This window comes from Cryptotermes secundus, unplaced genomic scaffold (assembly GCF_002891405.2).
Source record: "Cryptotermes secundus unplaced genomic scaffold, Csec_1.0 scaffold27, whole genome shotgun sequence".
Classification (NCBI taxonomy): domain Eukaryota; kingdom Metazoa; phylum Arthropoda; class Insecta; order Blattodea; family Kalotermitidae; genus Cryptotermes; species Cryptotermes secundus.
Window position 1 is genome coordinate 1,506,130 of NW_019745078.1, and position 16,664 is coordinate 1,522,793.

General features: G+C 42.4%; 2 protein-coding genes across 9 annotated transcripts in view; one reads left to right on the plus strand and one right to left on the minus strand.

The window, feature by feature from the left end:
• Nucleotides 1-16,664, plus strand: part of LOC111874820 (protein PBDC1) — a 751,412-nt gene that overhangs the window by 366,070 nt on the left and 368,678 nt on the right. The window lies entirely within an intron of this gene.
• LOC111874817 (transcription factor collier) overlaps nucleotides 1-16,664 on the minus strand; it is a 376,238-nt gene that overhangs the window by 350,100 nt on the left and 9,474 nt on the right. For all 6 annotated transcript variants that reach the window (XM_033755619.1, XM_033755620.1, XM_033755621.1 and 3 more), the window contains exon 2: nucleotides 2,533-2,686. In XM_033755619.1, the coding sequence (XP_033611510.1) occupies nucleotides 2,533-2,686 (154 nt within the window). The remainder of the gene's footprint in view (nucleotides 1-2,532; nucleotides 2,687-16,664) is intronic.

Below are 16,664 nucleotides of genomic sequence, written 5' to 3' on the forward strand. Positions count from 1 at the left end.
CCTTTATATTTTGTGTTCGAGCTAGCGTAGTTGGTTGAGGCACTATGTTACAAGCCTGAAGGTTGTGGGTTCGATTCTGGACGAGGTCATTGGATTTTTCAATTGAACTATTCCTTCCAGAAGAACTGTGGCGCTGGGGTCGACTCAGCCTCTAACAGAAATGAGTACCGGGTATTATCCTGGGGACAGAGGGTGGCCGGCGCCTGAGGCTGATAACCTTACAGCAATCTGTGAGTCGACTGTATAGAAAATGTGGGAACCTCAACGTCTCATAGCCTATGAACTTCTTACAGGAATAACTTTACCTTTATCCTCATATCCGGGATTATATGGCATTTTATTCCCTGAAGTACATGTTCTGCTCTGGAATCGTGCTTAAATTTCATGTCAATATGGAAATTTTCGCATTGGTGAACTCTGTGAATTTCGTGTGAAATTTTCTTTTATTTTTATATCTGGCGACCGAAACAGTGACCAGTTCTAGGTTACGCTGAATTCCAGCAGTGCATCAGGGGTGCCTGGAATCTATACAAAATTATGGCCCAGTGAGGGCTTTCTAGTCCCATCTGTGACGCGCTCCAAAGCAGAGAATCTGCATACTGTGAACGCTGCCGCGCAGGCGTATAGACCGATGCCTCCAGAGCATTATACGTGATTATCACAATGTCAGAGAATTATCAGCTGTACCGTAACAATAACCAGTCATATTGTGTGACAATATAGTACTGAGTATAATATTATCAGGTATGAACCAATCACACAGCAGGACACTGTCGCTGCAGCTATAAATCGATTGGTATTGTAGTTCGACTATCAACACGTCACACCATCCCTTCATTACGAAAGGTCAAACCTGAGTCGCATTATTAGGCCCTAGGCCCATACTATGAGCCTGGAGTGGCAGTTGAGGCTGCATCAACGCTTGAATATCCAGGTCTAGGGAGGTCCCAGTTTCGAATCTCAATCGAGAGGCTGGCAATTCTGATTGAGTGTTTTCCTGTTAGCTCTCACTCACTCCAGGCAATTGGGATTGAGAATCTTAACTAATTTCATCACTGTACCCTCTGCACCCTTCTCAGATCATCATTTACGAGTATAGTCACTCGCCATTCGTCCTACTATGACACATTTGTCTGAATTGCCAGTTTTGAATCTCCCTTTCTTCTTGAGTAAATAATAAACAAAAAATCTCCGTAGTTTTAATCCGCAAGCGAAATATACCGACCGAGAGACCGCCGCTTGTCGAAGAAGTAAGTTAGTGCAAACTTTTGCGGATAGAGGGTGTCGCGTGGTCAGCGCAACGAATCCACACAGCCGTTAATCTCGGTTTTCTAGACCGGAGCCGCTATTTCCTTGAAATACCTCCTCAATTATTCTCGCGAGGCTCAGTGGACCCCGTTCCAGACCCACTAATTCTGAGAAAATCTGGTAGCGCAGGGAATCGAACCCGGGACCTCTGGATCTGTAGGCAGAGATCTCTGACCACTAGACCACAGAGACGGTCCCTGAGTAAATAATACGTATAAAAACTGTAGATAATATTTGTTATATTCCTGTCCATACAACTCTATTTACAGCAGGTACGAGTTTGCTGTCAAGGACGACATACTTCGACAAGCGTGTGCCATCTTCAGGTCCGGTTTTTAGTTACAATTTTATCGCGTCTTCGGCGTAAATTTTCCATGTAAACCGAATGGATCTCACTGTTGTTATACACTATACTACATATTATGTATATACTATGACCTATAATAGTTTTGTTTTCTTTCTATTGGTCCGTGTTTTACTAATATATAAAAGCAATGGAACTGCCATAAGGTTAAAAAATAATTATCTCTTTTTTTTTAGCCCGCTTTCCTTTATTCTGAAAAATAAAAGAGGCCTATGAGATCACCTTGCTGTCTGTCTACCGGTCTGTCCGTTTATATCTGTCTCTGTACAATACCTAACTTTTGCTAGGAAACATGCGATCACCTTGCTGCCTGTGTGTCTGGGTGCTTCCCTAAACTTTTCGCCTTCTATGCTGTCAAAGAAAGTAGGCAATTTGTCTCTTGCAGAAATACTTGTTTCTATTAACATTCTTGAAATTATCCCACTCTGTTTTGAAATTATTTTGTTATTTAACCAACTTAAATTGTTGGCCGCGCCATAGCTAAGCGGTTAATCGCTGGCTTCCCACCTCGGCGGCCCGGGTTCGATCCCGGATCTGGTCAAGTGGGATTTGTGGTGGATAAAGTGGCGCTGGGTCTGGTTTTCTCCAAGTATTTCGGTTTCCCCTGCCCATCTTAATTCCACTAAATTCTCCATCATCATAATCACCCAGGGCAGGCTACAATAGGCCAATCAGTGGCCACCATGCCGAGTGGACCAAGTTGGACTCCACCCCCCACTAAGCGAATTAAAAAAAAACTAATTGTTTGTAACGTTACAACCTAATTAGTTGCAACCGGATTTCTTTGTAATTTTATTATTATTTAACTTTATTTTCGATCTAGATTTTAACCTTCAGGCCTACACCTACACTGTACTTACCTGATCTTTCTCGATGAAACCGATGAAGGCAGTTCGCTCGATTTCAACCGGCTGCCCTGCCCTGTCGTACAGGGCGATCACAAAGTGGAAGAAGTTCGACTTCCGTAGGTTGCTGGGAGGCTGTTTCTCGAAGTGCGCTCGTCCGATTCCCACGCTGCAATCGAAACAAATTGAATTCTTACGTAGTTCCAGAAAGCGACAAACATAGTACATTTAATCGCCCTGATAGTAAAGTTTATTTGTTGTCATGTTCAGGGCGTTTGAGACCACAGTAAGCCAGTATTATTAGACCTGGTGAGTGCATAAATTAATTGAGAGGAGTTTTATTGTCTATACCCTTAATTTAATATTATTTTGACGATTACATGAAAACAACGGGACAGAGGAACGTGAAGTATACACACAGAAAACCAAGTGAATGAATTTGTATTCAAAGATTTCATGGATAGGTCGCTTTCGCGAAATAGCTGAGGTTATTAAAATATTTTTAAGATGCGTCTTAGAGAAAATAAAATGTAATGTTTTAAACTTGACTGTACTTGCTAAGGCTCGGCTTCAGTATGGGATTTTGTGAAGTTTGACGTCATTATAGAGTAAGGCTGCGCAATAAAAGAGAATTTCCTATTCAAATTGAACACTAAAATTATGTGATATCCTGTACCATTCTTGTAATTACAGTATTGCAATGATTGAGTTAATACATTAGTTGTTCGGCCAGTTAATACATATAAAATAACTTAAAACAAATAAATGTCGCTTTAAAATTTATATCACGTTCTATTTGTTATAGGGTCTGTTAGTTCTTAATTGCATAACTTTCACCATCCTCCTGTTAGTATTTATTTTTCTTGGCTCAGAAAATATTCATTTCAACACCCCTTTCTCAAAATACCCTCACTTCTCCATAGTATAAAAGAATAAGTTTCACACCAAAACAAAACAACAGCACCAAATTTTGAATAACTTTCTCTTCTGTGCAGAAATTAACACACTGTCCGGAATTTCCGTGCAATATCCCCACTACCATTCCCTTAATTACGTTTCTAGGAGCGAATTAAGGGTATGAGAATGTTACGGATCAGGCAGGTAAGGTCATATAGCACGAGGGTCTCTTACGTGGTCAGTGGGTGGTCATCGTCCACTCGGTATGGAGAGAAGGTGTAACTACTTAGTACCCTTGTTGCAAATGTTTGCGGGAGGAGGGAGGGGGGGTCAGAAGAGGATCTTGCATCTAGTCACGTCTGTCCATTCAGCCGCTCAGGTACTGCAACTGCCTTCATAGAATAGTAACAGTCTCACGAGTTTGCGGGATCTAATTATCTAATTAAGCACCACACCATGAAGGCGTATGGGGGAGTGGATATATAGATCCACATTTTCGTCACCTCGACAATAGATGGAGGTTAGTGGTCAGCTTCACGCGCCGGCCGCTTGACCTCCGGAGAAAGGGCTATCAGTACCCATTTGAGAGGAGGTTGGGTGGGCCCCAGAGCCAGTCTGGACGACGTGGAGAAGAGAAAAATCTTGACCTCACCAAGAGTCGAACTCCGATCCCTCAGTCAACCAGCTCTTAGCCAGTCCCTATACCGACTGCTGTATCCGGGCTCCTTCACGAGTCTGTGAGATGATATTAAGAATGACACAGGCTGCGCCAGAACAGTTCAGCCGGTAAAGTAACTGTGGTCTGGAGTTCGATTCTTTGGCAAGCAGATAATATGTGTCACTTCGCTTCCACATCTAGAACGGTTATGGACCTTACCCAGCCTCTTTTCCAGTGGACATCCCGAGCTGTGTCTCGGCTGATAGTCACTGAAATTTGAACATCACCACATTTCTTGATGAAGTTCCCAGATATAAATTCTGTATCCCTGGCTCATATGTGGCCGGGATTCGATTCCTTTCACGGAAGGAATTATTATCTTTCTCAAGTAAAGGCCGAAATCCGCTATTTTTTTTATATTAAGAGATACAAACATGAAGAGAACTAAATGTGACATTGAGGTCAAGGACCAATCTCACTACGCCGATAATTCGGTCTCGAGGAATTAGTAGGCGTAACCAAAAGTATTTGAGGAAACAGACATCAGGTTCGTACCAAACGCAAAAGTGACGTCACAGAAATTCACAGCTGCGGTCCTTAAGTAGCCTATACAGAGATGAAAATAACATATTTTACCGTTAGAAGAGCAATAATATCCGACGTTAAGAAACTTAAGGATCCAAACTAAATTAAACGTATTCAGACATAGGCACATGTAACATAACCTAACCCTGAAAATTATTTAACCTAATCTGACAAACTAACTCCGTGGGCTATAGTCCGCAAGCGAACTATACCGACAGAGCGACCACCGCTTGTCGGCGAAGTTAGTGTCAAATTCTAGGAAATCTGGTAGCGTCGGGAATCGAACCCGGGACCTCTGGATATATAGACAAGAACTCTGACCACTAAACTACAGAGTTGTCGGTATAGTTTGCTTGCGGACTACAACCACGGAGTTATTGTTTGATGATATATTTTAGGTCCTCACGGCGGTGACTATGAAGATGGAAGCAACACGTTCCTCCGAAAGTCGATAAACATCTACCACACTATACAGCATCCTAGAAGATAGTAATCTTCACTAGTATTCTGTTAGTTAGTTAGTTAGTTAGTTATTGGAGAGGGTGGGTTTCCCCATACACTTAGACCAGTACTGGTCCATTGTGCTTCCCTCTATGATATTCTACCAGTCTCTATACCCTACCGATATTGGTGCGTACCATCAGTCCCGACCGAGCCAGCGAGTTCGGCCTCTACTGGCTTGGCGGTATCTATAATGCTTCCCCCATCTATCAGAGGCGTTAGAGACTACTGTTGGGCGGGAAATGACCTTGAATTTGGCTCAGTGAACTCCTTTGGAGATATGAGGTTCTTTTACGTGCCGTAAAGCTACGACACGGGACCCACGGCTTAAAGTCCCTCCCGGAGGACTTGTTCCCTGAATTTTTCCGCCCTTAAAAATTCCACGACCTCCGCCGGGTTTGAACCCGCGTACCACGAGTCATGAGGTGGGAACGTTACCTCTAGACCACGGAGGCCTCTTAGTATTCTGTTACTATTGATATTAAAATGTGTGAAGCCTGATGTTTGCAGAGCATGAAATACTCCTCTATAGGAGCTAGCTCGTTTGAATGTGTTCATTCGGCACACACAAAACACTCAGTTTCAGGTAAACTGTACATAAGGAAAGTCAATACCATCACGAACCTGTTTGGAAGAAAATTGGATCACTTTTTTTCAGTTCTCTGAGAAAGTTGTAGACAGTTTCTGTTTGAAGTTCGGACTGTGTTTCGACTGGTATCTGTCAGGCAGAACTGTCATATTTTTTCGCCATTAACAGCAGATTTAATTCAAGGAACGCCTATTATCATTTAGTACAGAATTTTTTATTTTTACATATCCTATCTGAAAACACAAATATAAAAATACACAAAATTTTATTTTTACCTTTTGTTTTGTATGCGTTTGAAAATTGGTATCTTACTCTTGCGGAAGAATCCAAACGAATTGGCGGTAACGCTCTTGATTTGTAATCCGGATGTGATCGGCTCGACCTCCGGCCAGGGCATCGGCTATCCTAACTGAGAGTTTTCATGATTTTCCTCAGTCCCTCCAAGCCAATGGCGGGATAGTACTTCGATTAAGCCACGTATTTTTCGTTTCGAATCATTTCCAACGCATCAATCATCAGATGCTACATATTCTAGATACTGAAAGAATCGTTCATTAATCTACAAATAAAATAAATAAATAAAAAAGACAAGGTATTGAAAAGAATATTTCATCTCAAAAGAGGGGCTTTGCTGGAGTCTGGAGAAAACGCTATAATTAAGTGCTTCATAAAATATATTCTTCATAAAAGATTACTAAATTATCAAATAAACGTAAATAAAATTGGCAGGATATGCAACACGCATTGAAGAGAGTAGAAAAGGACAAAAAATTATATTTTCCAACCCTGAAAGGAAGAGGCTGCTTGGGATAACCCGGCGTAGATAGTGGGGATGAATCCTAAGAATAGGACTTCATGATGATGACGATGATGTGAGTTGTATTCTCCTTATTTAGGATGTGGTCCAGTTGTGGACTCCTGTGTTCATGCCGACGAAACTTCAGGTTTCATAATAGGCGGAAAATTAATTGATCTACTGAGAGACATTTAGCTTCTCAAGAAGGCCTCTGATTCATAGAGTTCTATGATTATCTTGTACAAGACATAAGTGGCTTATCAGCCAGGAAAGAAGCAGCAGATTAAGTTGTGACTGGAGCATGAACTTCTGTTCTGTTAATGCATTGAAACAGTGACAGTTTTACTTCTAGCCAGATTGTGAGCAAGAGCATCCTGTTACGTTGCAGACATAAATGTTGGTCTCTTCATCTAATTAAATCCATGGAGCTGAACCCTTCTTGAGAAGCCGCCAGTTGTGCAGCGACTCAAGAATTTCCCAGCATTCTATTGAACCCGATGTTTCATTACCGTCTTCACAAAAGTCCTCCACTGGTGATCATCCTGAGCCAGAACAATCCAGTCCATACCGCTATATCTTGTCTCTCTGAAGTCCAGTTTAATATTATCCACCCACCTACGACTTCGTCTTTCTTGTGGTCTCTTTCCTTCTGGCTCTCCCACCAATACCCCATATGCATTCCTCTTCTCCCCCATTCATGCTACTGCCCTGCCCATCTCGTCCTCCTTCACTTGATCATTCTAATTATACCTGGCGCAGAGTACAAGTTATGAAGCTTACCATTGTACAGTTTTCTCCAACCTCCAGTCACTTCATCTCTCTTCCGTCCAGATATTCTCTTCAGCACCCTATTCTCAAACACCCTTAGTGCCAGAGACCAAGTTTCACACCAATACAGAGCACAGGAAAAGTTATGATTTTGTATATTCTAATGTTTACGTTTTTAGACAGCAGACGGAAGGTAAGGGGTTATGTAGTGAATGGTAACAAGCACTGCCCGAATTCAGTCTCCACTTAATTTTCTCCTGAATCACATTTCAATTTGTTACTGTCTTTACTTTACTTTAATTGAACTATGCCACATTTTCAAAGGATCTGTCTTTATGTCATGATTTTGCCCGGCATTTTCGTGATGAGAGAGTAACACTGGTTTTTTTGTAACTTTATTTTACTGAAAATAATTTACCATGCGTTTTAATATCTTTAATATTGTACCCCTAAGTTTACTACATAAAGCGGAATGCTCAGTAAAAAAAAAAAACAGACATAGTTCGTCTAGTAAGAATAACCGTAACTTATGGATCCCATTGCCGTGTTACGCAGAGTCGTAAGATCATTCTGAACCATTTGAAACAAACCCACATCTTGACACCATATTTATTTACATTCTAATTGTTAACACTACCTAAGTCTAACATGTTTCATTTGGCTTTTTATATTCAGAATTTTCAGCTGAACGTTTCACCCATTTTTCCTTTCTTTGATGCTTGTTAGAGGTTACCACCAGAGATGACTTTTTCCACGAAGTAATATTGGTATTTAAGATATTTTGTCTGGACAGAGATTTAACTACGCAGTTAGTCTTACCAAACATTGTGGTTTTGATCTCAGCCAGATCCAAGTCAATACATTGTAGCATGTAGAGACCTGGTGCTAGATAACGACAGAGAAACGAACAATGAAACATAGCCCGATGCTAGGCAACAGATTCTTAATAAGCAACAGTTGAACACGTTCCCACTACAACGAGTGTACAATGAGCGTAGTTTTCTACGCGGTCAGTCCCGAGATGTTATAAGCAGGACAATTAGTGCGAGGTTTAGTTAGTGCGGTGTCGGGAAGTAAAGAGTTGGTTGGTGAGTTAGAGAGAACTGCAGTCCAGTCGTTGTGAGCCGCTGCTGTTAGAAGCTGATAGCTGAGCCGTGTTTCATATGGGGTCCGTGCTGAGATGTTATAAGCGGGAGAGGTCTAGAGAGTTTATTTAGTTCAGTTGGAGTCAGTCAGAAGAGTAAGGACATGGTGTGCGATGACCGCCAGTCTGGGAGTTAGTGCAAAGCACTGCAGGGAAATGAAGACTTGATTGGTGAGTTAGTGTGATAGAGAACTGTATTTTAGTCGTGAGCTGTTGCGGTCAAAAGCTGGGAGCTGCGAAACAGAGATAATTCGGAAAACCAGAGTAAGGAAAACGTCCGTCGTTGGAAGCCATAACCAGACAACGACTGGTGAAGACACAGTGGACTGAAAAGATACAGTGCGTGATGTAGTGAATTGCAGAACGTGTGAAATAGCGATAGCTCTGTAGTTACTTGTAGCTACGATCTGCAAGTGGTCAGTAAAATCTAATTTCCAATCTAAACCCCGTCTATTTAATGAAAGAAAGGGACCGTGCCACTGAGAACAAGCAACCAGTGATCCCACTCCATTCCTCTCTACCAAGCCGAGTTAGGTTCAACACAAAGTGGTTTAATTGGCTTGGGCCGAATGCGCATTATAGCAATGAATATTGGAGAGTTTTCACTTTCCAGATTAGTCCCTTTAGGCCTCTCAAGCTTAATGAGCTAAGCTACAAGTGTAATTTTCTATAAACCGTTTAGCGGCAGGTTTCGGACACTTTCCAGTTTTCGAGTGGGAGAAGAGCTGGGGGGGGGCTAGCGTGTCCGATAGTCCACCCGCATGAACATTGGATTTCCCATCAGGACAATACTTACACCGCGGTCTATAATCTGGTACACGTTAACTTCGTCTAACCCATACCATATTAAAGAGTGATCAGTAGAACTATAGGCCTTATTCATAGCAAAGAAGCGCGAACATTTCTTATAAAAGAGAATTATTTTACTGGGTTGTGATGGAGTGTAGTCTGGTAGAAGTTTACCATCGTTTCGGAGGAATATACTGCCTCCAATTTCAGGGTCTAAGAGTAAATGAACCTGCAAACGAACAGCTTCATTCGAAGCTGAAGAGGGAGGAATACGTTCCTCCGAAATATCGGTAAACTTCTACCAGACTGCATGGCGTCACCTATCACAAGATCGTATTTTTCATAAGCACCTCAGTGAAAGTTTAAATTCTCATTTGGAATCCACATGACTTTCATTACTATCGTCCTAGTAACCTGATTCTTAATACTCGTAAGATTTTCGTGGTTTTCCTCAGTTCTTTTAGGCGAATGTCTTAATGGTAACTTCCCATAAAATAATCCCTATCCGATTCTTTCTACACCCTTTATAGTCGCCAGTTTGATTATAAATAGACTGTGTATTCCTTACAATTAGCCGACCTGTAACCTAATTAAATTTTTAGTAGAAAAATAAATGCCTTGGTTCAGTTCCGGAACTTTCAGAATAGAGGCGATACAAGCGAACCTTCGGCGGCACAACAGTATATATATTTGTGTTTTTCAGTCGGATGAACTGTGCGAGACAAAAATAAGGCAGAAGTTTTCCCGGAGAGTGGAGACCACAGGTGCCTACAATTCCTCTCCCGCCAATTCCATTACCGATGAACCACGTGACTAGAGTCCTACTAAAGTCTTGGGTCGGATCCTCACCCCTCCCTCTGTCGACGCACAATTCAACCCACATCCGCCGTGGGTACCCAAGTCCGATACAAAACTGTCTTGTCTGCGAGCCCAACTCCCTTAAGTCTAATGCAACGATCATTGCTCTTTAATCAGCTCGGGTTAGCAGAGAGATTTAAAAATATAATAGCAAATGTTCATAAGTAGGCCTACAGCTGGAATAATTAACAGGAAGTTTGGAACAGTAATGACCAGAAGTAATTAAACAAAATATGAAACTTGAATAGAAGCGTCAGAAATGGAAACATAAAAGATATTTGCCTCTGTGTGTTTGCGTGCTTATGTGCTTGTGTGTGTTTGACGACCAAGGGGTCTTAGGTCGTATCGTGGTAGGGTCAAGATTTTTCTCTTCTTCAGTTCGTCCAGACCGGCTCTAGGGCCCACCCAACCTCCTCTCCAATTGGTACGGGGGGCTCTTGTCCGGGAGTAAAGCGGTCGGGACGAGAAACTCACCACTCACCTCCAACTAGTGCCTAAGTCAAGAAAATGTGGATCTATACATCCACTCCTCCACACGCCTTCATGGCGTAGTGCTTAATTAGTCAAACACATGGACAAATTTACCTTACTTTTTATTCCGACAGTATCGCCCATCTTCAGGTTACAGTTCCTTCATTTTAGCGAACTATATTAACTTTATTTTTCCGGTCTAGAAAACCGAGATTAGCGGCCGTGGGGATCCGTTACGCTGACCACGCGACACCCTCTATCCGCAAAAGTTGGCACTAACTTCGGCGACAAGCCGTGGTCGCTCGGTCGGTATACTTCGCTTACGGACTAAAAGCCACGGAGTTTATTAAGGTTATTTTCTTGGCAGTGGTCAATGTTTGCGTTAGCTAACATGAAATGAAATGAAAGGTTAAAATTACTGTGTTAAAATTTTTATACTGGATGTTGTGCGATACGTATTGTTGTACTAATCCTCGTTTCGTTGTAATTACGCAGTATTTCTTACGAAGTTAGAATAAAATCAGAGAGATATACGTATATCAGCGTAAGTCTGCTGGATATAAGAGGCACTGAGAATACTTTGACACACAGTAGCAGCGAAAACTTAGAAACTTCTCATTGGCTCACTTTCAGTTGACACGAGTCTAGTTTCAAGTTATGGTAAAACATAGACACTGAAACACAGGTACACAGTCATAAATTTACGTATTTCCCTTTGGGGAATAGACCGGAAGACAGTAATATAACAATATTAAAATGTAATAAACTGATATTTTATACATATCATCCAGCTCTTAATGCTGTCAATATCTTGCAGACTAAATGACCACGAATGTTAAATTTATGATCCTATAAAAACCAGACACTTCATACAACAGAAGAAGCACATGAGTGAAACGTATTACTTATTAAAGATCTCGGCATGTTTAATTCATGACACAGTAATGTTCTTGTTAGAGAAGCTATTTGTTACTTCTGACTACGCTTCTTGTCTTCTCAGTTAACAGCACTCACTTATTAATTGAAGCTGCTGTCCTCTGGCGTCGCTGAATGCTACCACACTTTTTTTCCACATTGCAGACGAAGGATGTACATGCGTTACTTTACGCTGGCCCAGAATTAGACTTAAGCATATAATCTATAGGTTGTTCATAAAAGTTCCTTTACAATGAACACTTTGAACCATGGGCAGCAACCCAGAAGATTCGTGTGGCTTCATATTTTTCTCATTATACGTACATCTATATATGCCTGAGCTCAACTGGGATATCCAGCCAGAGGTTGGAAGACAGAATTAAAAGAAGTTCTGGGAAGACCTAATCTCCTACTTTCCTTTGATACGACACGGTCCGCATAGAAAACTACGCCTCCAAAAATTCTTTTTTTGCCGCAGGATATTCTGTACCGAGTTATTGCCTAGCAACGGTATGGGGATATACAGACACAGACGTCCAACAATTCTTCTATTGTTGAGTGTATTCGTTGCCGCGGGAACGTGATTACCGAGCTGTTGGCTTTCGACTGAATTGGGATAGAATTTACCGAGCCTTTGCTTAGCGACGACAGGAAAGATGGACATGAAGACAGACAGACGGGAGGGATTTACGAAGTGCGTCGTTGAGATGGACACAGGTTGAATAATGTGCACAGAAAGTTTCACTAAAATTGGTTAAGGAATTCAAAAGATAATGGTGGGAGGGGTTCACAGACACAAAGGCAGCATGAAGATCGCAAAAGCCTACTTTTATTTTTTCCAAAATAAGGAGAGTAGGCTAAACACGGGTCCTGTAAGAGTGCTATATGACTGTGATGACTGGATTTTCTGGTCCGAGACTCGCTCTTCTGGCCACAGAAATGCCAGTCGGGTTCAATAAAAGGAAGGAATTTCTTGACCAGTTGAGCGACTATCAGTACCTCAAGCTGGTCCCTGCTACATTGAGTTAAAGAAATATTTTTATGCAATGACAGTGTCATTCCTCATGTGAAATCTCTACAGTTGTACGTTACAAGCACACTTACTAGTAGGCCTGGTAAACGTAAAGGTAAAGCTATCCCTGTAACAGGCCGTGGAGGCCCATATGACTGTGAGACGTCGAGACTGCCACATCTTCTAGATAATCGGTTCACAGATGGCGGTAAGGTTGTCAGCTTTAAGCACCGACCGCCCTTTACCCCTCAGAAAGATTCATGGTATTAATATCTGTTAGAGGCTGTGTCGAACCCATGGCCATTATGCGGCTGGAAGGGTTAGGTCAATTGAAAAATCAAATGACTTCATCGGGATTTGAGCCCGCGACCTTTCGGCTTCTAGAATAGTGTCTCAATCAACTAAGCTACTGCATGCCCCCAGTAGGCCTAATATTCTATTACAAATGAACGTATTGAAATATATAATCCTTCAGAACCCTAAAATTCATCACTGTAACAAGGCGTTTCTGTATTTTCCCTTTGTGGCTAAGTGACCGAATCCGGAAGAAGGTGATAAAGCTCTCAGTAAATAAACATAAGCTGTTCACTGAATCAAGGCAAAGCTGTAAATCTACATAACATACCTGCTGTCTCATAAAGAGAGACGGAGCCCTCATTTTCATGAACATGCTGTATAGTTATCCAGCCCGTCAAGCACTTCCTCTCTCGCTCCCACGTCACGGAAATGAGAGACGAAGCAAATGATGATGACATTACGTTAACCTGCTTATACTTGTTACACTGCTGGAAAAGAGAGGCACAGGAAAAAAGGTAGACACGTTTACATCACATGGACGTTTTTGTTGCTCTAGTACACATCACACGACCACGCCCCCACACGCCACAATAACTATAATTGCACCAACATCGAGAATAAACTAGCGCGAAAAAATATATGCCCCTTCTTCTTCCAGCCTGGTATGATCTGTCGTGAGATAATGAGAATTGTTAGCCCTCGTCCGTGCGTCACTCTAGAGAATTGGCTCTTCCCTTGCCGGCTGCTATGTCCATCACACAGACAACCCGAAATTAATGTTCCACCTCAGCATGTTTTACTTCTTATTTCTGGGTATTTTCCGATTGTTTGATTTGACACAACGCCCTAATGGATGTCTGAAATGTTCTAGAAAAATATTGTGACGTACAAACCCACTGCTAGGCAACGGCTCTATAAACACCTTCCTGCAGAGACAGATTCTTGGTAAACAATCCGTAGCTAGATAAACATGTTCCAACGAATACGCAGCAATGGAGGACATCTGTTACTAAGCAATTTACGTGTTTTCTGTGAGGTCAGACCCGATGTTATATAACAGTAAGTGGAGTAGTGGATTTGTATAGTGTGGTCAGAAGTCGGGAGTGTCCAATCTAGGATAATGATTTGTGAAGTGTTGTAACAAGTCGTATAAAGGTTCAATAAATTCTGTCACAAAATCCAAAACCCCCTTTTATAACTCACGCTAACTCCAAACACGTGACAATATATTCCTTTCTTAGATATTATAGACCTCCAAAGACGCATTTAACTTAATTTAAACGGAAACAAAATTTGACTTGGCAATGTTTGAACTTCCGTACAGAATTTCACCTACATGAGTCACTTGTCAAAACAATGATGGCGACCGGACAGTTTTGGTACCTGCATAGCGCATGCAATTCCAGTTTCATTGTGACAGTGAAGCTGGATACTTAATAATTATTACATTATAAAATACAAGGTGTAAAAATACAATGAACTATAAACTTATAAAACCGAAAGTTATGGAGTAAAATATAGTTAAAAACTCTTCATGTGAGATTGCATACATCAAGTCGGTTGTTGCAATCTTGTTATATTCCCGCGGACATAATGGTCTATTCAGACTTGTATACATGTAGCAAACTGCTTTGGAGGCCTGTGGTATGGATGTAGTATAGTTTTGACATTAATTTTTTAACCGGTGCCTCATCTTACAATGTATTTTGTCCGTTCTGTTGAGACTAAACTTACCCGCTAGGTGTTTTTTTTAATTCGCTTAGTGGGGGGTGGAGTCCAATTGGGTCCACCCGGCACGGCGGCCATTGACTAACCTATTGTAGCCTGCCCCCGGTGATTATGATGGTGTAGAATTTGGTGGAATGAAGATTGACGAGGGAAACCGAATTACTCGGAGAAGACCCACCTCAGCACCACTTTGTCCACCACAAATCCCACTTGACCAGACTCGGGGTCGAACCCGGGCCGCCGCGGTGGGAAGCCAGCGACTAACCGCTTGAGCTATGGCGCGGCCTCCGCTCGGTGGTTACGTATGACTTTCTAGTACGGCGTGTAATGAATTGCAGTATGTGGTTCCCGCAATTAAGAATCCAGTGTCTGGAGGAAACAAATTTCTGCTACACGACGACAGAAATAATTCTGCCCTTTAGTCATGGATGAAACATTTTGATGCCAGCCTTTCATAATACAAGTACACTGCCTGACAAAAGCCTCCCCCGACATAACACACAAACTACGTAACATTGGCATAATTATTTATATTTATCTATTTGGCTAATTAGGGTCACTAACATAATTGTAACCTGTGTGCCTACGGTTGTGTCAATTGTGTTTGTGCGTTTTTAGTACATACGAGTGTTTGTGTGCTAATGGAAACATTGCACTGATAACAGAGATGCAATGAACAACGATATAACTTTGCTTCAGGGAACTCAGGAGGATCTGAACATAGGCCAACCTGGGGCCGCGCCATAGCTCAAGGGGCTAGTCGCTGGCTTCCCACCGCGGCGACCCGGGTTCGATCCCGGGTCTGGTCAAGTGGGATTTGTGGTGGACAAAGTGGTACTGGGGCGGGTTTTCTCCGAGTACTTCGGTTTCCCCTGCCAATCTTCTTTTTATCAAATTCTCCATCATAATCACCCGGGGCAGGCTACAATAGGCCAATCAGCGGCCGCCGTGCCGAGTGGGCCCAGTTGGACTCCTCCCCGCACTAAGCGAAATTAATTAGGCCAACCTGCATCTGACGATAATACCACAGTTTTTATGTTTTTATTATTATGGCACTACAGCCCTTTAGACCTTGGCCACTTTTTCAGTTTCCTGATCCCATTACCCGGTAGCGTAGTTGGTTGAGACACTATGCTACAAGTCGGAAGGTCGCGGGTTCAAGTCCCGATGAGATAATTGGAATTTTTTCAATTGATCTAATCCTTCTGGCAGAACTGTGGCCCTGGGATCGACTCAGCCTCTAATAGAAATGAGTACCTGGAATATTCTTGGGGGTAAAGGTCGGCCGGCGCTTAGGGCTGACAGCCTTGCCGCCATCTATGAGCCGATTCTCTAGAAAATGTGGGAACCTCAACATCTCACAACCCTATGGGCCTCCACTGCCTGTTACAGGGATACCTTTACTTTTTACTTTTATACACAGTCCGTAGGATTCCTTGGGCGGGGGATCAGCCCATCACAAGTCCTGTACTTACACACAGAACAACACAAACAGAATAAACACAGAGACATCCATGCCTTGAGAGGGATTCAAACCCACGAACTCAGTATTCGACTAGGCGAAAATAGTTCATGTCTTAGACCGCGCGGCAACTGTTATCGGCGGTCTGTGTGTCTTATCTTATTTGTATAGGAGCTTCCTAAAGTAGGCCTACCTACCTACCTACCTACCTACCTACCTACCTACCTACCTAACACTCGGCGCTACATCCCTGGGTGAGGGTGGCCTCCTCTACAACCAGTCTCCACAACCAATGCGTGCTGCCATAGGAATGGACCCACGAATGATGACCCGAGGCTGGTTGTTAGGTTTCTGAACAAAATTCTTTTTACAGGATGAGGTAGTTAGCCTCATGCCCGACCCCCAACCGGAGGACCAGGGTGTCTCTCTTAGCCTGGACTCTACCCTTTGACCTTTCCGGCATGGGTGATCTTACTGGTAGTTAAACTACCGCCGGCATAGCTCTCAAGGTCACAGAGTCACGCAAGCCCCACTACCACGACAAGGTGAGACACGTTTGGGGGGATAAAGTAGGCCTACAGTGATATAAATTCAGACGTTAAAATGCCTCCTAATGCTTACGTATATCCTGGCCTGAATCCTGACTACTTTTGATTAAAGTTAATTACGCACATAAC